The sequence below is a fragment of the Anoplopoma fimbria genome, chromosome 5, assembly GCF_027596085.1.
Source record: "Anoplopoma fimbria isolate UVic2021 breed Golden Eagle Sablefish chromosome 5, Afim_UVic_2022, whole genome shotgun sequence".
In the NCBI taxonomy this organism is placed as follows: Eukaryota; Metazoa; Chordata; class Actinopteri; order Perciformes; family Anoplopomatidae; genus Anoplopoma; species Anoplopoma fimbria.
The window spans coordinates 7,927,298-7,948,732 of record NC_072453.1 but is presented as its reverse complement, the minus strand read 5'-3'; the positions used below and the strand labels follow the sequence as shown (position 1 = coordinate 7,948,732).

At 40.0% G+C, this 21,435-nt stretch overlaps 2 protein-coding genes across 2 annotated transcripts; both read right to left on the bottom strand.

Annotated features, from left to right (window-relative positions):
* Positions 1 to 35: 35 nt before the first annotated feature.
* On the bottom strand, positions 36 to 7,162 carry LOC129091560 (kelch domain-containing protein 1-like). The gene is made up of 13 exons (XM_054599230.1): positions 6,650 to 7,162; positions 5,331 to 5,401; positions 4,988 to 5,099; positions 3,822 to 3,934; positions 3,440 to 3,530; positions 3,252 to 3,350; positions 3,031 to 3,105; positions 2,779 to 2,837; positions 2,572 to 2,684; positions 2,010 to 2,082; positions 1,809 to 1,893; positions 812 to 891; positions 36 to 362 (listed from the first exon to the last, which is right to left on the bottom strand). The coding sequence occupies exons 1-13, from the start codon at positions 6,749 to 6,751 to the stop codon at positions 227 to 229; spliced, it is 1,209 nt and encodes a 402-aa protein (XP_054455205.1). The 5' UTR covers positions 6,752 to 7,162; the 3' UTR covers positions 36 to 226.
* Positions 7,163 to 8,100: 938 nt separating this feature from the next.
* plekhm1 (pleckstrin homology domain containing, family M (with RUN domain) member 1) lies at positions 8,101 to 21,179 on the bottom strand. Its single transcript, XM_054599327.1, has 12 exons — positions 20,962 to 21,179; positions 19,637 to 19,726; positions 18,656 to 18,891; positions 17,573 to 18,247; positions 16,457 to 16,919; positions 14,251 to 14,398; positions 12,104 to 13,069; positions 11,510 to 11,655; positions 10,525 to 10,718; positions 10,379 to 10,442; positions 10,133 to 10,290; positions 8,101 to 9,275 (listed from the first exon to the last, which is right to left on the bottom strand). Exons 2-12 carry the CDS (start codon positions 19,688 to 19,690, stop codon positions 9,167 to 9,169), a joined length of 3,213 nt encoding a protein of 1,070 aa, XP_054455302.1. The 5' UTR covers positions 19,691 to 19,726; positions 20,962 to 21,179; the 3' UTR covers positions 8,101 to 9,166.
* Positions 21,180 to 21,435: the final 256 nt, after the last annotated feature.

The window sequence follows — 21,435 nt, the reverse complement described above, 5'->3', positions numbered from 1 at the left end:
ATCAATACCTTTATTCAAAAACAGATTGCACATCATCAAATCACTAACTGGCTGTTTAAAATAAGGCAAAAAGCTTAATTTACAATTAGGGTCTTAAGTTAAAACAATTCAACTGTAGGATTTTCTTTTTCATTTGACACAAACAAAACAACACATGAAAATGAAAACAGTTTTGGGATAAGTGAGTGACTCAGATTCTAAAAACAAAACAGACAAGCTTTCCTCTTCAAGCTGTGAGAACGGGCTTCGTTTCGGAGAAAAAGGAAATTCTCTTGTTGATTTTTTTGTGGAGCTTTGATGGCAGACCGTTCAGATGCTTCCCAAACCGCTCCGGGTTTCTTCCTATGAGGTCTTCACACAGTCTAGAAAGAAAAAACAAAAAAAGGTTGGTCAGAGTTTTTGCCCTCTGACTGCTTTAAAATGACGAGTATTTATCTCCCAAAATCGTCCATCCCGTTATGAGAATCAAATGGACACATTGCAATTTCACAAACACTTTAATCTCAAGTTATTTAATCCATTTCACATAAACATGCCACACGGACTATAGCCTCACCGTATGTAATAATAAGGTAAAGCTCATTATCCTAACAGCGTGTCCTCTGTTGTTTGTGAAGCTGCACACAAGTCCAACAGGGTGAGAGTATAAATAGCATTTTAAAGAGTCTCTGTGGACTTTGTTAAAACTGCCTAATCATGTAGGAACATGCAAGAGAAGCATTTGACAACGGAAAGTAAGCGACGTTACAAGACTCACACAGAGCTGATAGTTTTATTTCTAAACTATCAATCTATGGAAGATTCAACGTACCTGGAGAGAGAGTACGGCTGGGTCTGAAACACGAACACGTCTTTGCAGTGATTCTGTGATGGAGCCCTCAGAATGGTCACCTGATAAAGAGGATTGATAACATTTATAAGAGGATGGATGACAAGAATGAATGGAATTTTTTTTTGCTTCAAAATGTTCCGCCTCGTGAAATGTTGAAAAAGTTTTTCTGGCCTAAAAACAGCCAGCTGTGGCTAAAACTGTCTTTATGGAAGGTCATGTCGGCTGTCTCAAACTGAAAATATCTCCACAGCTATTAACTTGATTTGCACAAACTTTACTATTTATGTTCATGGTCCCCAGAGGATGAATATGCATCACCAAAGTGATCCTCTGACTTTATGTCTAGCTCCATGAACAGGTCCAATATTTACTTTGTCCTTTAGTTTATGATCAAATACCTTCAAACTCTCATTAGTCATGTGTGTAGTGCTAACAAGCATTAGCAAGTTAGCATGCTACCAGGCTAAGCTAAGGTTGCAAAACATGCATGTTAGGATTTTCTTGCCATTAAAACTTTTTCAACAACATTTTGCACAATGTGTGTGCACACTTTCAGTTATCAAGTCCTGTTAAGCTCTTATAGACAAAAAAAATAAAAGACCACATTTTTTATTCCAGTTAAACCATTTAAGCTGTCTCAATGCAACACTTGTTCTTAATCACTGAGCTATAACTGGTTTGCATGATAAGGACTTAAGTAAATTCAATATTACAGAAGGAATGAGGGGTTTGAAAAAAAAGGCAAAAATGCTGCAATGTTGTGCTGATAAAAATCCTAAGAAATAAAAGATTATGCTGCACAACATTTTACTCACAAAGACCTCATTATGGACCTAAAAATAAAGCTTTCAGTTAGGAAGAATTAACTGTTAAATACTTGCCATAAACTTATATTATTTCCCCATAAAAGTGGAAACTGATCTTAAAAAAAATAAAGAATAAAAATAAAATAAATCTAACTTTTCTCATCACATACCGAGTCCATGAGGAAGCACATGAGGCTGCTTCCCCCGAACACAACCACATCGTTGTCACTTCCCAGGCACGCTGTGTGACACACTCTGAGGAAAACAAACATATGGGTGAAATAAAAAGATTATTTACACACAGGTTTTCAAAACACAATGAGCTACACTTTAACAGAAAATTTAAAAAAAAAAACTGACAAATGAATTACCTGGGCTTGTCTTTGTGTGGGTTCGGCATCTTGTTCCACTCTATCTTTTGCGTGTCAATCTGCCAGGCGTCATCTAGCACAAAGAGGTTAATGATGAAATGAAGATTAAAACAAAGGAAGCTTCATTTTCAGTATTTTGGTCAAACAAACCACTTTAGCAATAGTGATGTCCTTTGTTTAAAGAGTTGTATATAATTAAAATGACCTTTGACACACAGATGAAGGATTAAGACGATTATTATATGCAGATAAATGTTTGTTTGGTAGTTCCAAGGCCAGCGTAATATCTCTTATTGGAAAGTTATACCACAAAATGACTACCCAGAAATACAAAACAACCATAAAAAGACGATTTACAACCACAAAAAGACATTAAACAGACACAAAACATCTACAAAGAAGCACAAGTCGTCCAAAAAGAGATGTAAAATGACATCCCTGCTTTATTTTGTGGTCGTTTAACGTCTCTTCATGTCATCCCACAATCCGTCCATGCTGCAGGAAAAGACTGAGCATGCAGAGTTAAATGCAGAAGCATCAGAGATCAATAGCGGAGACTTACTTAGTGTGTTTCCGTCCATGCCGAGACCTCCGTATATGAAGAGCGTGTGATCTGACGTGGGCGTCATGGTGAACATGGAGCGTCCCAGAGGCACACAGGACGGGGAGACGTCACTGGAGGAAAGAAGCAGAATGCAACAGGTGTGAGTAGATTATTGGAAAGAAGTAAAAAGGTTACCATTACTGGTGTGTGTGTGTGAGAATTTACAATTGAGTCCAAGTCCAGGTCTCCAGGTCTAAGCAGAACATGTCCAACTCGGCCTTTTCCTGCAAACATTAAATGTTTTTTTTAAGTGAAGAGTAAAGTCCTGACAGTCCTGCACATTAAAATAAACAGACATTGAGTAATTTAAAACCATTTCTTTATAGATCTGCATTGTCACATCACAGGGTGTTCACACATATTTGTGACTATATGCTGCTTTTTTCACTTTAGTATAAACACATCAAGCTCACTCACCATGCTGCCAGAGATGTAACCTTTGTTCCCCAGAATAGCGCTGGCGTGGCAGCCTCTGGGGGTGGGAGCAGGACCCTGGACATAAAAAAAATAACTATATTCATATCCTATAGACATTATATTGTTGTCTTAAAGTACGCACAATGGAATATATAGTGTGAAATACATGCAAAGCTCTCTATGTTAACTTCTTGGATATGAAATGATGTCGTTCCACTCACCTGGGTCTCCGGTGTGCTCCACGTTGCCGTATGAGTGTCAAAAACATTGACTTCATTGTTCCAGCCCCAGCACCGAAATAACGCACTTCCAATTTCCGTCTAATTAAAAGACAAGAGTGGAATATGATACCAAACAATAAAAGGAATTGCTGCATGTTTTGTTCACAACATCTGTGGTTACTTCTTACCCAGGACATCTCCTCCACCACGAAGTTTGACCTTGATATGTTTCGTACGTCTCCTACGGTCTTATATCCATACCCACCAAAGAAGATTAATCTGCACCAAAAAAAACAAAGTATTGTGGAAAAGCAAAGAAAATCAGATGAAATCTCTTTTCTTATTCAAGTTTTTGCTTATACAAGCTCTTCAAAATATAGAGATTTTAAAAGCTACATTTCCTCCTTTAGAGCTGTGATTTAAATTGCAAAATGACCAGCTCATCAGTCATGTTGAAGATGGGATGTGAACAGCTGCTGGAAAGTTCAGCTGGGGCTATTTTTCAGTTATTTGAATGCATTAGTTCAGCTTTTTCTTCGTGTGTGTGTGTGCTGTGCTGTGATTTCCTACCGGCCTCGATGAACCCAACAGGAGTGTTTGTTTCGCGGTGACGGCGTCGTTCCCTTGGTGTCGGTCACTTTCTTCCACGAGTAGCTCTGCTCGGTGAGGTCAACGCTGAACATCTACAGACGGGAGAGATAAATGAATCACAACAATAAAGCTGCAGTCACCTTTATCAAAAAAAAAAGAAACACAGTCAAGATTTCCACGTTTTCATGTGAAACCAAATGGAAAGTCTTGATCCGGCCTGTTTCAAACAGCTATCAGACCAAATGATCAAGAGTCTAGTTTGATCTGCAATTTAAAAGACTAACTTCATGTCTGGCATAAAAAACATGTTTTATGCAGAACGCAAAAGTCATTCTTTCTTTTATTGTCCCAGATTTCTTGCAAAATAGATTATGTACCTTCAGATACTTCCTGTTTAAATAATGCAAAAATAAAATAGGGATTTTATCATTTAAAAAAGGAGGAAATTGCAATCGTAATTTCATTAATGTATCCACTATGAAGCCAAAATAAAGTCCATCACACGGTCATTGGGCAGAGAGTGAATCACTGTCAAAGAGAAGCTGCTGTTGTCTTTAAATGTAGAAATAATCAGACTGATGGTTCTGCACATGACTAAAGTGTAGTTTGTAAATAGTTTAAATTTGGTCATAAAGTATTGTATTAATTGAAATGTTTACCCAATGATGGAGTGAGACGCATAGTCAAGGGGATGATCGAAGTAATTAGAATTCATCCAAATACTTGTTGATATATTTCAGTCTGGAGACGAGTCACTAACATGGATAAAGAATAAAGATTTTTTTTTTTCTTTTTAAGAACATTTCCAAGTTGTATCCACGTTTCCTTTTACCTTCAAATGCCGCAGACCTAACATCATAATACAGACAACCTTTTCTCATTTTGGTTTATGTTGCACAATGACACGTTTTTCCTTGCTTAAAATTAGGAACTTGGGAAAATATCTTGCAGCAGACAGAATACGGAGTCCTTGAAGATTTTGGAAATGCCTTAAGGCGCAGAAGAACTCCAGTTATTCATCTTTTAGAGAAAAAAAAATTGACAAAACAGATGCTCAGCTCTGTGGCTCCAGCGTGATGAAAACAACACGTGAGCCACACAAACTGGCAGCTGCTTTCAGGAACAACGAGGTCGTGGCAGTTCACCTCGTTCGTGTATCCGATGGGTTCGCATCCTGCAAAGACGTAGAGCGTGCCGTTAACGTAGGAGCCCATGAAGCCAGTTGGCGGAACATCTCCGGTGATGTTCCTCTTCTCCCTGTCCCACAAAAAAAAATAAAAAAAAATAAGAAACTGTGCATGTGATCCCAAGCATAGAGAGAGTCTGCTTTGGTTTCAATCTACAGGAGTTTATTCAACAAATTCAGTCTTTTTTTGTCACTTTATCTTTTTATTTTAAAGTAATAACTAAAAGGCTCTGAGGCAACATCAATACCTTAAATGTCAAGGTGACACAAAGTTCATATCAGTCGATAAACCACATTCTTACCACGTCCCGCTGTCCAAATCATGGAGCCAGATCTCATCTGTGGGCAACATGAAGTCCTCTCTACCAACTACCTGTGAGGGAGAGGAGACACAACAAAAGTATGACAACATAATAATAATAATAATAATTAATAATAATAATAATTTCTGTTGTACTTGTACAGCTTTTGGATGCACAACTTTAGGCTAAAAACTGCTGACTGAAAACATCAAAATCTGACTATAATGGCTCTTGTGTTGTTGTAACTGTAGAACCTACAAGTTGACTGTCAGGATGAAACTAGATACAGCCTGAGAAATGTTTTCTTTGTCAAAACACGTTCTGCTCTGCTGCTGTCCTGTAGCTTTTGTGAGCATCTCTGAATGTTACGCACAGACTTCTTTCAGCTCAGGTTTTTATTTAAAAGGTATTAAAAATGAGCTGTGAGGCTGCAGTTTAAAAGGTGAGTTGTGTTGTTTGTCCACCACACCTTTGTCAATAAAAAGGTGGACAAATAAGAGAAACACCTCTAAGTCAGTGACCATACATGTAAAGCAACACATCTCTAAAACTGTTTGAACAAAAACTCATCAGGCTTTAAAAAAAAAAAAAAAAAAAAAAAAAAAAAAAAAGAAGTAAGATGAACCTAATAAAAACAGGCATGTCATAAATTAATGCATCGGTGGATTATGAGACAATCAGAACAAAACACAGTTTTTTCCTCTTTGTGTTATTGCTTGTGTCTTTGTATTCTTTTTGCAGTCATTTTCTGATTCTTTGAAGTAATTTAAGTCTTTTTGTGGTTGTTTTATGTCTCTTTGTAGTTCATTTAAGTCTCTTTGTGGTTGTTTTATGTCTCTTTTAAGTTATTTTAAGTCTCTGAACATAATTTAAGTCTCTTTGTGGTTGTTTTATGTCTCTTTGAACATAATGTAAGTCTCTTTGTGGTTGTTTTATGTCTATTTGAACATAATTGAAGTCTTTTTGTGGTTGTTTTACGTCTCTTTGGAGCCGTTTTGTGTCTCTACGCAGTTTTTTTTGGTCTCTTAATAGTCATTTCATGTCTATTTGTTGTCTCTTCAAGTGTCATTTTTCATTATTAGGTGAAGACCTGTGTGGCCCCTGACAATGGCCTTCTGACCCTGTGCCTGAGCAGTATTCCATCAATTATTATTATTATTTATTTTAATTGGTAAACTGAACATTGAAACATGCTGTTAAAAGAACATTGGGGATAACTTGAGGACACACAAAGTTCCCAGAGGAGAAACAGATAATGGATACTTTTAAAATATAGCAGATGTGCCTGCACAGGTAAACAGCATCCGGACGCGTCTCACCTGGTATCCCCCCCACACGTACAGCCTGCTGTCCTCTATGAACGCCGTGTGGCTGCTTCTCTCCAGCCGGCTCACCGGGGCGCCTCTCTCGGCAGCATCCATCCCCCAAAACTCTGGACTCTGGTTCCTCTCGACTCCCGGATCAAATGAAAAAGAGCTGCTGTGAGGAATGTGTTGTTGGCTCAGAGAGCAGAGAGGAAAGCCGGCTGGAATGGAGGGTTTTGCGGAACGTGTTTTTCAGGCTCGCTGTCCTGTTTTCACTCCTCCCATCAACATGGTGCCTGTGGTTGTGCGCCTTTATTTCTGCCATCAAATCAAGTTGCATTGAATAAAGAACCTGCTTTAATGAATTTAACACCTTTAGAGTTGCATTCAACTTTTAGAATATCTATTAAGTGTGTGTTAAACCATTTTATTTACCACCTGCACAGAAATGTTTGTTTATTTACTTTATAATTAAGTTCATAGTTTAGTTTGCACACAATTTCTGCAGTTTGCATGTAATAAAGTGAACTATAATCAGGTGGGTTCATAATTAAAGATATTTTTAGAATCATGAAACACAGGTGATACTGATTCAATGCATTGTGCATTGTTGAGGTGAGGCCCTCTCTGGGTGTTGTGCATGTCATTGTAATGACTAATCAAGGCAGCAATCACTGTGTGATTAACAACACCTGTGCTTTGTTAAACCTGTTCCACAGTCCTTCCTTTTGTTCCAAAAAGACTATAACTCTGGAAGATACTCTCTTGACTTCTATTAATAAAAAGTAAATACTGTTTGGATGCACATGTGGGCGTCTGACTAATGTTTTAAGACTTGAACTGAGTGAGAATTAAGCTGATGGAGAAATAGCTGAGAGAGAAAAAGAACGAGGAAAAGGAGAGGAGAACAAAACTTTGAAGATTAATAGAAAAATAGTCACAGCAGGCAACACTGCTGCATTAAATAAATTATAAGACATTTTAGGAAGTCAATAGAGAGAAAACTATTTGATCCTTGGAGCAAAAAACATGTAATTAATCATCATTATTGTTTTTTATGCATTTGTATACTTGTTTTTTTTAATAGTTTTTAGTTCCATTTTCATGCATTGAAAGATTTGTATTTATGTAATATGAATATGGTTTAATTATTTTTATGTATCAGACTACCTCCCGTTAATTTAGAAACACAAATATTTTGTCTTAAATCGGAGTTAGATTTAAGAGAAAATACTTTTATTTTAGTGGACGGACAACCCCGAAAAAAACATAACTCCTCCGGTCGAGGCCTAAAAGATGCAGTTAGATATTAAAGCATGCTCCAAAGGTCATTTCATATTTTCATTAACTACTACAAAATGAATCTTGAGTAAAGGAATGTGTGTGTCACTATTGCAACAGGCCGATGACTTCAATCCAAAGCTAATGATCCATAAAGCCTTCGTGCTTAAAACAGAAGAGATTCATCAGGTAACACAGAGACATTTAATCATAATGGTCATTTATACATCATGAATAATAAATGAGATGACAAAAAAAGACAAACCCAGAATAAACTTAATTATTCTGTGTGATATGTTCTGCATATATCGAAAAGGACTTAATGATTAAACCATCAATCATTTGTTTTGTTCTCTTCAGATTTTGGCAAAAGCGAAAATGTGTTTATGTGTTACTTCTGCGAGTCAAATATTAACAGTCATAGCTGATACGTGCAAATGTGCAAAATGTGTTTTGAAATCTGATTATTTGTTTATTTATTTTTAATCATATATATATATATATATATATATATTAATATACATTTGTGAGCTTGAAAAACTTAGAAGAAACATTCCACAAAGTCTTCTCTATGACTAGATTTTCATCTTAAAATCAGTATCTAATGCAGCAATGTAATTACTTCTTATGATTAATGTAAATTAAAAAAAAGGAAACTACCATTGTGAGGCTTTTTGGCTCTTTGTTAAAACACACACACACACACACCAAAGTGGAAAAAGAGTGTAAAGCTTAAATTAAAAAGAAGGCACAATCAAAACACGTTGATTAGAATATTTCAAGTGCTGCTTTCGATATTTTTGCATGTTCAGAACCCAACCGTCCTGCTGCATTATGTCTTAAATATGTGCTTCTGAGACAAATGCAGAATGTTCTGTGGAGCATTTCTGGTAAACATGCTGAATGTAGATACAATAAAGACATACAAAGTAAAAAAAAACCGGCATGTTAAAAATGTGTTGGATATGATTCTTGGCAGCAACCTTCACCGGTGTCGAGTCCTCCGGTGGATGCCGTGGCTGAGTCGGAGTTCAGAGGTATTAGAGTCACCGGTCAGCAACATTTGGCCTCATTATGTCAGCATCACGAGGCCCGATGTGCCTCTAAAATCAGCGCGAGAGAGTCGAGCTCCCGCAGCACCGTCGCTCTCCCACATATACTCATAATTGCACTTGAGGTTACTTCATGTAAAAGCTAGATTTTTCTGTAGCTTCCTGAAAGACGTGGCTTTGTGAGTCGAGGCTTCACAGCTCAGAACAGCAGGTTCCTCTCCAGGTATTTCTTCATCCGCTGACAGCGAGGACACGAGACCCCGTCTGCTTTGCAGGTAAGGTGGAACACAGCTTTACAATCTTTACACCTGGTCAGAGACAAACACAACAAACCCAGAGACAAACAGAATGTGAAGGGAATTATTAAACAAATACAAGTGTGGAAATTCTCTGGTTGCCATGTTCTGTGCATCTAGTTTGTTTTGTTCTCATATATTCAAGCGATAGAAATTGACTTTAAACGCCTCTTCATTTTGTTTTCTATAATGTGATTGGATTTTATTGTGGCATGAAACAATGAAAAACTATTTATGGAGTTATTGAAGACAAAGAAAATGAATAAATGTCCTTAACCGTCATTCAACCGACTTCTTTATCCTACAGGGAATACTGCCTATAACTATAAACTACTGTAATAAACAAAACCTATTTCTTCTTAAAACATTGTTAGTTATATAATTAATGCAACATAAGGAAATAAAATCTGATTATTATTATTTAAGGAAAGTTGATATGCATATTGAGTAGCATAGACATGTGGAAATCTGTGTCTGTGTCTTTCAAAATTACAAATTATCCGAGTTGTTTTTCATTTTATTTGTACGATTTTTATTTATTTAAGCATTTTAAATGTTTCATAGATGAAAGAACATCTTGTATTTCATATCTCAAAAGGACAATTGGAATTTTTTTCCACACACGTTTATTCATTTATGCTCTCTGAGGGTTTTCTTTGTTGTTTATTTACACATGAGTGGGAGTTGCATGAAAATTAACAAAGAGAAATGAAGCAAAATAGAGCCCAAAGCCTCGTCTTCCCTCAAACATCGTGTTCTCTTTCATGAACTGTTGGCTTTTGGGTTGATTTTTTGACTTATATAGTAATAAATACTACAAATGATTTTAAAATAAGTAATTGAGGCGTGAGGCGGCCCAGTAAACACACCTGGTGGTGATGTCGAGCTGGAAGGGGAAGATGATGTCGTTAGCGTGACATATCTGACAGATGAAGCCGCGCTGAGTGCACAGGTCACAGTGGAACACGTGGTTGGAGGCCTCCTGCAGCAGTGTGAGCAGGAAGTTCACATATTGATCCTCTGCTATCTAGAACAAAAACACAAACAAACACCTATTAAGATGTTTCCAGGTTGCAGATGACAGGTGTAGTGACACGATGAACACAGCGGGTTACCTGTCGTAAATCCATGACACTGTACAGATGGCTCGACTCCAGCAGGTACGTTCGCTGCCCCATTCTGACGGAGAGATTTAAAACATACGTTATAGAGTGCTGTGGTGAAATATGGTAACATGTAAAGTACACACACACACACACACCTGGCTTGGAGTTTCTTGCAGGCTCCGCTGCGGCAGGTGAGCAGGTAGTCTCCCAGCAGGCGTAGCCTCTGACGCAGGTTGTGGGCTTGAGACATGGACTCGGCATGCGTCACCAGCTCGGGGTTCAGCTGCTCCAGGTTCAGCAGAGGCTCGTGCTCCACCTGAGCCAGGAGATGCAGGGCCTTCTTAGACACCTGGACAGACACACACACAGACACACACACACACACACACAGACACACACACACACACACACACACACACACACACACACACACACACACACACACACACACACACACACACACACACACACACACACACACACACACACACACACACACACAGACACACACACACACCACTAAGTGTGCCTGAAAGAAAACCGCTTTCATCCATTTATCCCAGGAGCTTGGGGAGGGGTTGCGCTAGTGTCAAGCCTGCCGTTACTTAGCAACCAAAACCTGCCAGCTGCTTGATGATAAGGTCGGGGTAATTCAACAGGAAGACTAACTGACTAAACTAAACAAAGATAAATGGATTTCCAGCCCCATAAATCCCTCACATCAGCTCTACTGCTTGATTTGTCTGTAACAACTTCAATGACCTTTGAACCGGATGTTGTGACGTCCTTTCGAGGGTAAAGAAAGTAAAATATTTTTCTATTTAATTGTTATTTACATAAGAAAGAAAAGATATCTTCCAGCTCTGATTTGTTGTTCCTCGTCAGCACTGAAACGAGCCTTAAAAGACTCTCGGATGTAAAAGAACAAGGCAGTCTTCTTCCTCCTGGTTAAAACCGGTGCCTACGTTACCCACAATGCAACTCGACATTCCTTAATACAGCTTTTTTTTACATTTGCAGTCTGTTTGCAACCTGTAAACAGACTTTGATGTGTAAAACCAGAGCAGTTGACCTTTAAAGGATTTCTCCCCACAGTTTTTCCTACGTAGTGAAAAAGTGATCTGCATGTGCTGCACAAACCTCTCGCTGCGTGAGGTCCCAGTTGTGCACCATGCGTGAGGGGATGACGGTGGTGTCGCCGTGGTGACAGGAGTCGCAGTAGTACTGGCCCGAGAACTCGCACAGCCTGGCTCTGCCCAGGGACGGGCCAATCGGCTGAGGACACCCTGTGGGCGACACACAGCAGACAAAACCTCAGCCTCGAAACAACAACAAATTCACTCACACACGATTACACACCGCGCACACAAAACGACTGTTTCCACCAGGAAGGCAGACTCTGTGGTTAATGCGTCCTGGCATGATAGTAGACGGACAGAGGAGGGCAGCAGAGACTTTAAAGCCTCCATCAGATGACGTTACTCTTTAACTCACAGCACATCATACTAGCTCGCTCACTGCTGTCAGTTATGTTTTTATTATTTCCTCTTTTAACAAGTAATGTCAGGGTCCTGGTTCAAGTTGTTTTAAGAATCATGATAGGCAGCCACTGGATCAGAACATCAACTAGTACTGGACTTGCCTGATCAGTTTTCATATTAATAAGCTGACCAATAATGTTATTAATGTGTGTTCATGCTATTTGTTGCCAGATTGACATATATTGAATATTACCTGCACACTTGAAGCTCTGGGCGTCCAGCCCCTTCTCTGAGGAAACAGTGCACAGATGCACGAGGAGAACTCCATCTTCTTTGAGTCTGTGCTGCACCAGTCTGTGGAGGTTTCCCGTCACTGCAGCCGGCTCCCCAGAGCCCTCATCCTCCCCGCTCTCCAGGTACGAGTCCAGAGCTCCTCGGATCAAAACCCTCCAGGAGCGAGCCTCCTCCGGGTTCTCCGCTTTGATTCTAAACGTCTCCCTGACGGTGAGGAGTTTGAAAAACGCCGGCCCTCCCAGAGACACGTCGGGCACCACGTCCCGGATTTCCTCGATAGGGAGCGTTTGTCGCAGCAGCTTCCTTCCGTCTTGGACCCGGAACCCTTTCAAAGCCTCCAAGGAGAGCGAGAAGACCAGAGGCACCCACGTCTGAGCCTCTGGATCTGTGGAGAAGTACAGAACAGCTTCTTTGAGGGCATCCGTTTCCAAATCCGCAGTCCGAGTCCAGTCGAATTCCTGCGGAGGAGACGGCGCCTCCTGTCTTCCGTTTGTCCCCGTGTCCGAGGAGGACACACCTCGCTCGGGGCTTGAGGGGCTGGAGGACGGCGAGGACGCTTCAACGCCGTTCTCACAGGTGGGTTGCAGCACCTCCCACTGCTCGTCCGTACGAGACGCCGGACGGCACTTGTTGACGGCCTCTACTATCCGGTCCACCCAGTCCTCGGCTTCGTCCCAATTGGCGGCCCGGAGGTAAAGTTTCTTCCCGGGGAAGGCCAGCTCGAAGCGGCCCTCGGGCGAGGCGACCCGAGCGTCCTCGCATCGCACCAGCGAGCAGTTGTCGCAGCAGGTGCGCTCCTCCGCGTTGAGGTACAGCCGGAACTCGAAGGGCGACAGCTCGCAGTAGTGATCGCGCCACAGTCCCATCGCACTGCGCCGCTCCAGGTGACCGAGCTTCAGCAAGCCACGGAAAGGGTTGAACAGCCCTGACGGACAGATGGACACGCATAGTTAAGGAAAGTGAAAGAAAAGAGTCAGCATAAGAATGTTTTACGTGATCTGTGGAGACTTGTTGACAGCTGGAGACTCATTTTATTCACTCACAACTGCATAACATCTGCTATGTTTGACCTTGAAGTCACAAGAAAAGTCATTTAAAAGAAATAATCAACTATACATGTCACTATTAATTACGGTTTTCAATATAGAATTGACAAACTATTTTTGGTCATCTCTTCCAGGTTTATTACATTCCAGCGTCATCTGGCCACATCCCAGTAATGACGACGCGAAACTCAGGTTTTTCTTTTTTCATTCGACACCTGTTTGGGGTGTGGTTTGCAATGTTATCATTCCACAGTTTCCTGTGCGGCGGGAATTTCCGGCCTTATGTAAACAAGATTCTTTTATTACCGACCAAGAGGTAATCTCAGGTGCTGAAAGGTCAAGGAGTCGATCCCCAGGGACCCCGTGTTGAAACGCCCAGCTTCACTTTTGCATCAGCCTGTAAATATGTTTACAGCCTGATACAAAAAAGTTTTGGTCCCTTTATCTAGTTTACTGTTCATGACAACTGTACTGTTCCACCGATCTACAGGGGGCAGTAACACACCAAATAAATAAACTTTTAAAGACAAATCTGTGTTCCAAAAATAATAATTTTTGGAACCTTGGCATGTGGTCTGAAAAAAAAAAGACCACATGTTTAAGGAGGAAGGAAATACATTCAACCTCAAGAAAGCACTGAATGTAAACAATGATTTGACGGATTTTTTTTAACGTTTTTATGTAAATACTTTAACAGCACTCATGGTTGAGACTTTTATTTTATTATTGATTAATCTTATGGCTAATTTTCCAATTTATTGTTTAGACAAATGTCTTGTTTCACTAAAAACTAAAAGGTCCAAAACTCAAATATATTCATTTTACAAAGACGTATGACAAAAATAAAATAAAATGCAAGGTAGCATCTCATTTGAGAAATGACCCAAAAATGTATCGATCTTAAAAATAGTTGCAGACATATTTTCTGACGTTCGCTAATCCTTTTATCTTTAAATGACACAGGTCAATCTCTGACTGTTTGGAGGATGTAGACAGAGGCAGACAGCCAACCCTGTGTTTTCTGTTCCACCATGCATGGAGAATCTAATCATGGAAATACCTATTTGCCTGCGATGGACGACACTGGGAGGTGACTGAGAGACCTTGAGCTCAGCCGAGGGAGCGGGAGGAGGAGCCTCATCTTGGTCCGACATCTCCTCCAGGTGAGGCTTATAGATGTCATCCTCAGAGATCCAGGAATGAGAATGCTGCAATAGAAATGACAAGGTTTTTTTTTTTTAACCTCTTGGGGGGATAAATTGCTTTTAAACACTCATCTGATGTAAGGAGAATTTCCACAACAACTTAAAAACAAAGTGTCTTTCTTTTTTGCATTTATAATATATTTCTCTTTCATCTTGTGTCGCTGTATACTTTACGTTAATCTGACAGAATTCAGTTCAGATTCGTGCCGTCTTGAAAGTGATATGGAAATCTTTACTAGGTCAAGATTGAGAGGCCGACATGTTAAATTGAATCAGTTTCATGTATAGCGGTGCATGTCAGGTTCCTTTATCTACCACAACATATAGGAAGGAAAGAAAATCCACAATATGTACCGACATCAAATACATCAGAAACTAGTTTTATAATCACATTTTTAAGTAAAGCACCAAACTTTCTTCTGGTTCCAGAATCTCTGATGTGAAGTTTTGATGCTTTCCTCTGTTTTTATAATCTTTTTTTAAAGTTTCTTAAGTTTGGGACTGCAAGTCCAACAAAACAAGACTTTTAAGGATCTGAAATAAACATTTTGAACTATTCTTCAGTATCGATTATTTTCTTGATTAAGTAACAATTAGAATATCTATTTATTGCAGCCCTACTCTCAATGCTTTCCAACAAACACGAGTTCCAGATGAGATTTACTGATCAATGTGTCGCACTGCAGTGAACACAACTGAGCTGTTTTCAGTAACTAGACCACAGTTTGTAAAAGAGAAGTTCCTGTTATCATGTGTCTGTTGGGGTTAGTAGCGTGAGAACTATAAAAAACTTGATGAATGGTGTCTTTCTCTGTTCAGGGTCATGGAAAGATGAAAGCGAATTTGTCACCATCCAGACAAACCAATGTGTGGCAACCACAGAGAGTCCGACATTTCCTGGAGCCGTCCCTGCTTAGACATCACATGTGCAGTGAAGTCTACAGAATAAGTGTTTTATGAGTATTGAATGGTGCAGGAAGCGAACTGTCTGTACTTCAGCCTGCTACAGGAGCTGTGTCAATTCATTACAACATTTTTCTAACAAAGCACGACTAACCATGAATGAAATATCAAAAGGTTTTTGTGGATTTTCCATCCTGATACACTGGCCTCCAGTGTTAAGGGTCAGGTGTCCTATTTGTCATTTCCTCAGTGACAGAAGCCAAACAGCATTTCAGGGGAAAAGGCGATTCTGCATTTCCCCTTTATTGAAAATCCTTAAAGGGAAACTATTTCTCAACTTGGACTCTATTTTTCCATGTTAAGTGACTAATAGGGACAACAATTTTTAAATGGGTCCAGTTTTAAAAGGGAGAACGCTGCAGACAGCAGCCGCTAAACATTTCATAATAATTCAATTTAAGTCAAAAGTGCTTATTTTGCCACTGAAAGACTCAGATTGTTATTATAAGTGTCTGACAACATTATGAAAAGAACCTTCCAGAGATATAAAACATTTGTTTTTACCTTTCGCTTTAACAAGTCTGTTTGCTATTGTGTCATGTGACGTGTTACCGGTAGACAAATGTGAAAAACGCAAGTGAGTGTCGGAGGGAGGAGTGTCGGTGTTGTCAGTGTGTGTTGTGTTGGAAGACTGAAAGCATAGCTGTGTTATCTAAAATATTTTAAATGTCATGGCTGAATATTTAGCTGATTTCGACAATGTGGGTGTAACGCGAGATTACAAAACCAGACTTCTCTGAGCGAGACGAACAATAAAAAACAGACCGGATCAAGCAAAATGTGAAGAAGATGTTCTCTCTCTCTTTAGGGTTCTTTCCATAATGTTCTCAGACACTTAGAATAACAACCTGAGCCTGTCAGGGGAGAAAAACAAGCTCTTTTAGTGGACGTACATTGACGATGAAGAGCTTCCCGGAACTATTAAACCGCAGCCCATTTATTGGCTGCAGTATAAAGCGTTTTCCCTCAATAATGGACCCATTAAAGAAAAAAATGCTGTTTCCATTAGTCACTTAGACAAAAATAACATGGAAAAAATATGGTCTAAGGAACCACAACACAGGGAAACACAACTTTTATAACAGGAGAGTGACTTACTGATTGAGAATCTGAGGACAGGTTCCTGCTCAGGATGCTGGTGGAGCGACGTGGGCCTTGATGCACTGAAGGCTCGGCTTCTTTCTCCACCTTGACGGGCTCAGGAGTCTCCTCAACAGGGGTGATATGTACATCCTCTACAGGCTCCACAGGATCACTGACTGTAGAGAGAATGTCTGTGTCCAAGTGTAACTCAGAAGAGGAATCGATGCAAACTTCAGAGGGAGAGCAGTTGACGTGGTTCTCATCAGGTGTTTCTGATGGCTCTGTATCACACAGTAAAGAGTTTGGGACCGGGTCCACGTGGTCTTGGGATGGTGTAGGGGGACCCATGGTCTCGCTGTCATAGCCACTGAAAACGGCCGTCTCCGAGTACTGATCTGGACCCGTGCTGGAGACAAAGGAGTCTTCACGCATGGAGTCCTGACTGCAGTGGCCACTCTCCCTGAACTCTGTCAGAAAACTGCAGAGAAAAGAACAAGTCATGATGTATTTAAGCTTACAAAAAAAAAAGTTTCTATTTCTAATTTTAAAGAATAAAGCTAAATAAAACATTAAATCTATATTCTTCTTATTTTCCACAAATCCAAAGAAAAGCAGGAACTCTATCCTACTCCAACTGAAGACGTGAATCTTTAAAAACTAAATATATATAGTTTATTTTCCTTTTCTTTTTAAACGGCTGTCCTCTCCTTAAAACAGCTGTGTACTTTTTAACCAACTTAAAAGAAGTAAATAGTGCATTTGTTGGGGACTATTTTCGGCAGCGGATTAATCCACCTTTGGTGCTCTAGTGAGTATTTGCAGCTGCAGGACAGTACAGTATATGGGATTAACTCTAAATAAATGACAGTGTGTGTGTGTGTGTGTGTGTGTGTGTGTGTGTGTGTGTGTGTGTGTGTGTGTGTGTGTTCATGGCAATGAAAGAAGCTCACACAGAGGAAAAAAACATGCCAATTGTCAATACTTAGGTTGAATTAATCGCTGGGTTTGGTCTTTTTATGGAATTTGCTGACAGTAATAGAAAACATAGAATATCATAAGCCCAAAACTTGAACTTTTATCTGCTCTTTTGGTCCAACATATTCAAAGATTCAGCTAGGAAGATACACTTACTCCTTCTGTGTCCTCTTGGTGCTGATGGAGACATTAATGGTCGTGTCCAGGTCACATGAGGACCACTGCTCTCCCGTCGGGCTGCGGGGGTCCTGACCCTGCAGGAGGCTGTCAGAGCTCAAGCTGGAGGAGAGCTGAGAGGAGCCGGTGGTGTCCAGGCTTAAATTAGAGGAGCTTAGTGCAGTACTACCGCTTTGTAACACACCATTCCCTTTCCCTGTCAGCATCACTGGGCAGCCTCTCTGATTATCCAGTGCATCCGACGAGCCCGACGACTGAGAAGCGGTATCCCACGATTCTTTAAACACGGGCTTGGATGTGGGAAGGTCTCCGCCGTTGAGGTTCAGGTTGAGCTTGTCCGCCTGGGACAAGGGGCAGAGTCCAGCGAGAGCCAGGGGCGTGGTGGTCCATTCGTTGAGGACGGCGGACTTGTAGGAGAGGCTGAATGTGAGTGAGGCCAGACCCTGGAGGTAGCTGAGCAGGACTTCCCGCTCCTCGGTGTCCAGGAGCAAGGCACTGGGCTGGTAGTGGGCGCGCAGCTTGGAGCCCTCGCGGAACAGCGACGCCAGGTAGCACTCCAGCAAGCCGTGGTTGAGGGCCAGACGCAGCCAGGCCCGGCAGCGACCCACGTCCGTGCTCACGAAGCTGATCTTCTCCAGCTCTGTGACCACATCACTGGGGATTTCACAAAGAGTGTTGTTGTTAAACTTTATAGTGAGGTTTCACAGAATGTCCATTATTTTTTTTTTTACATCAATTCATCTTTCTTAATTGATTTATTGTTTGGTCTATAATATGTCAGAAAATCGTGAAAGAAGTCCAAGATTACGCTTAAAATGCTTGTTTTGTTTTTTTAAACAAACAATTCAAAGACTATCACATAGTTAATCAAAAAAGACAACCAAAAGCAACAAATCCTCACATTGGAGAAGAAGGAATCAATGAATGTTTAGCATTTTTGCTTGAAAATGAATGGAACAATTATCCGACCATCCAAAAATTTGCAGATTAATGTTCTGTTAATCCAGTCTAACCAATCATTTCAGCTCTAATGATGTCCTTTTAGAGTAAAGTGCTTTTTACCGGTGGGTGACGGTCTTGAGGAGGCTCCAGAAGAAAGGCTGAGGGAGGGGTCCTCCCTTCCTACTCCGGCCCCCAGACTCCGAGCGGATGTACTTGTTCTTGATACCGTGGATGAAGATGGCTTCCAGGGCACAGCAGAGGAGGTTGGCGTCCCCGTCATCACTGGTGACCACCGTGTCCGACGTTACGTATCTCTTCTGCAGGGCCTTGAGCGACTGTGCCAACTTCTCCTTGATCTGCATGTGACAATGTGTGGGAGAGGAAAATATCATCGACTTCCTTCTTTAGTTTGGTGAGAGCCACTAAAGGTGTGGTTCAGATGGGAAGCAGGTTGGCAAATAACTTCACTGTTCACCGACAAACATAAAAGGCACATTAAAGAAAACCACAGGGTGAGGTCTGCGTTGTAATTGATTATCTACGGTCACATGACACCTACTCTCAGCTGACATGGAAAGACAGAGAACATGGACAGATAAAAAGAAACTCTACATTATATCATATGTGGCAGAATAAAAGCTGATTCTTCAGCAACACTTGCTTCTTCTACTGTGCTTGACTTGGCAGGACTTGAGCAAAAAAGTAAGAGTATAATAGACCAATTCCTTGCCTGTTTTCATAGCTTCTTAACTCGCATACATCAATTCAGCAAGTCAGCAGTACACCGTGAACTGTCTGCAAAGCTCTGCTGCTATAAATCATGTTAACTATTGACTAAGCAAAGTCTGCATTTAGCCTATTGTAACGACACTGTTCTGGGCTAAAAGTGGTGCAATGTTGAAGAACAGTTACAACAGTACAATTACAACATTTAACCAACTACTTCAATGTCACAACCTGCTGAGCAAAAGTACATCCCAGGAGCCACCATCACCCGAGGTATCACAGTAACTACAACAGATAAAAACAACCAGGCGAGGAGAGAAGTCCACAAGGTACCAAGGATCTTTAAACACAGAAGATAAAAGATTGTTGTTTTACCTGTTTGACATCTTTAGCCTCGGGTGGCACGTCTGGCATCTGTGTGGCTAGCATGGCACCTCCTGGGAAGGTTTACTCCCACATGGCACTCTGAAACACAAAAAACAAATAATTTCAGCACTTGAACATATCTAATAAGAAATATAATGACCCTTTTCCTTCCCTGTCCACAGGACTTATGACATTTGGATGAATAAGTAGAGCTTGCTTGTGTACCCCTGCAGACAAGCAAGGCATGTGATGATAAGGAAGCCGTCTCCTTCCTCCCTTCATGCTACCAGCACATTTGCCGGCAAGCTATCATTACATTTTCCATCACGAGATTGCGTTCTTCTGTGACATATCTGCCATTTCATGGTTTCAGTAAGTGCCCATGAGTCATGTGAGGCTCTGATTAAAAACAATGTCTGCAGGGAAGTAGACACAAAATGCATCAGGACCAACTTCCCCAAAAGAATAAAGCACTGTGAGGGCAAATAAGGATCCAAGCAGCACGCCACTGACATGAACACACAGCTAAGATAGCTCTAAATAGATTAAGATAAGCCTCTGCTGGGGCAGTAAAAGCACTGAAATAATACTACTACTAATAATAATAATAATAATACTACTACGACTAGTACTACTACTACTACTACTAATAATAATAATAACAACAATAATAATAAGACTACTACTACTACTAATAATAATAATAATAACACTAATATAATAATAATACTAATACTACTACTACTAATAATAATACTAATTATAATAATACTCAAAATAATAATAATAATACTACTAATACTACTACTACTACTAATCATAATAATACTACTACTAATAATAATAATACTACTACTACTAATAATAATAATACTACTAATAATAATACTAATAATTATAATAATACTACCACTACTACTACTACTACTACTACTACTAATAATAATAATAATAATAGTACTAATAATACTACTACTACTAATAATAGTACTAATAATACTACTACTACTAATAATAGTACTAATAATACTACTACTAATAATAGTACTACTAATAATAATAATAATAACAATAACAACAACAATAATAATAATACTCATAATAATAATAATACTACTAATAATACTACTACTAATAATAATAATAGTACTAATAATAATAATACTAATACTAATAATACTAGAATTGAATAGAAGATCAGATATGATATGATATAGTATAAAAACAACAGAAAACACTGCATTAACATTTTCCACACAAAAACAAAACAAGCTGTGGGGAGCACCACGTGACAGTTAGCATGTCTGTGGTGTTAGCAACGTTAGCTTCCTCACCGAAACAGGCAAAAGGTCCAAAGACAACCGCGAAATCCTCCGTGAATTGCAGTAACCTCAGCAGATGCACGTTAGAGGAAGGTCAGTCCGTGCAGTCGCTCTCCATTGCTCCCGAATTGACCCCAAAAAACGCACAAAAATAGCGTTAAGTGAGCTTTGTTTCCACGGGAGGGTGAGAAGCTCTCTTGACACTTTCCAGTGGGAGCGCAATGCATCATGGGAACTTTACCAGACAAGTGATGCCTTCAGGCTCTCTCAAATATATAGTAAAAGTTATCATCAGCGTTAAAGGGACGACATTTTACACAAACTATCCTTCTTAATCAAACTAAACAGATCATATATTTAATATTTTATACATATTTGCATACTTTGTACTATTTATAACTGTTTACACCTCACCATGTGCGATCCTAGATGCGAAATCAACGCAGTATCTATGTGTGTGCTGTTTTATGTCATTAAAAAGGCGCT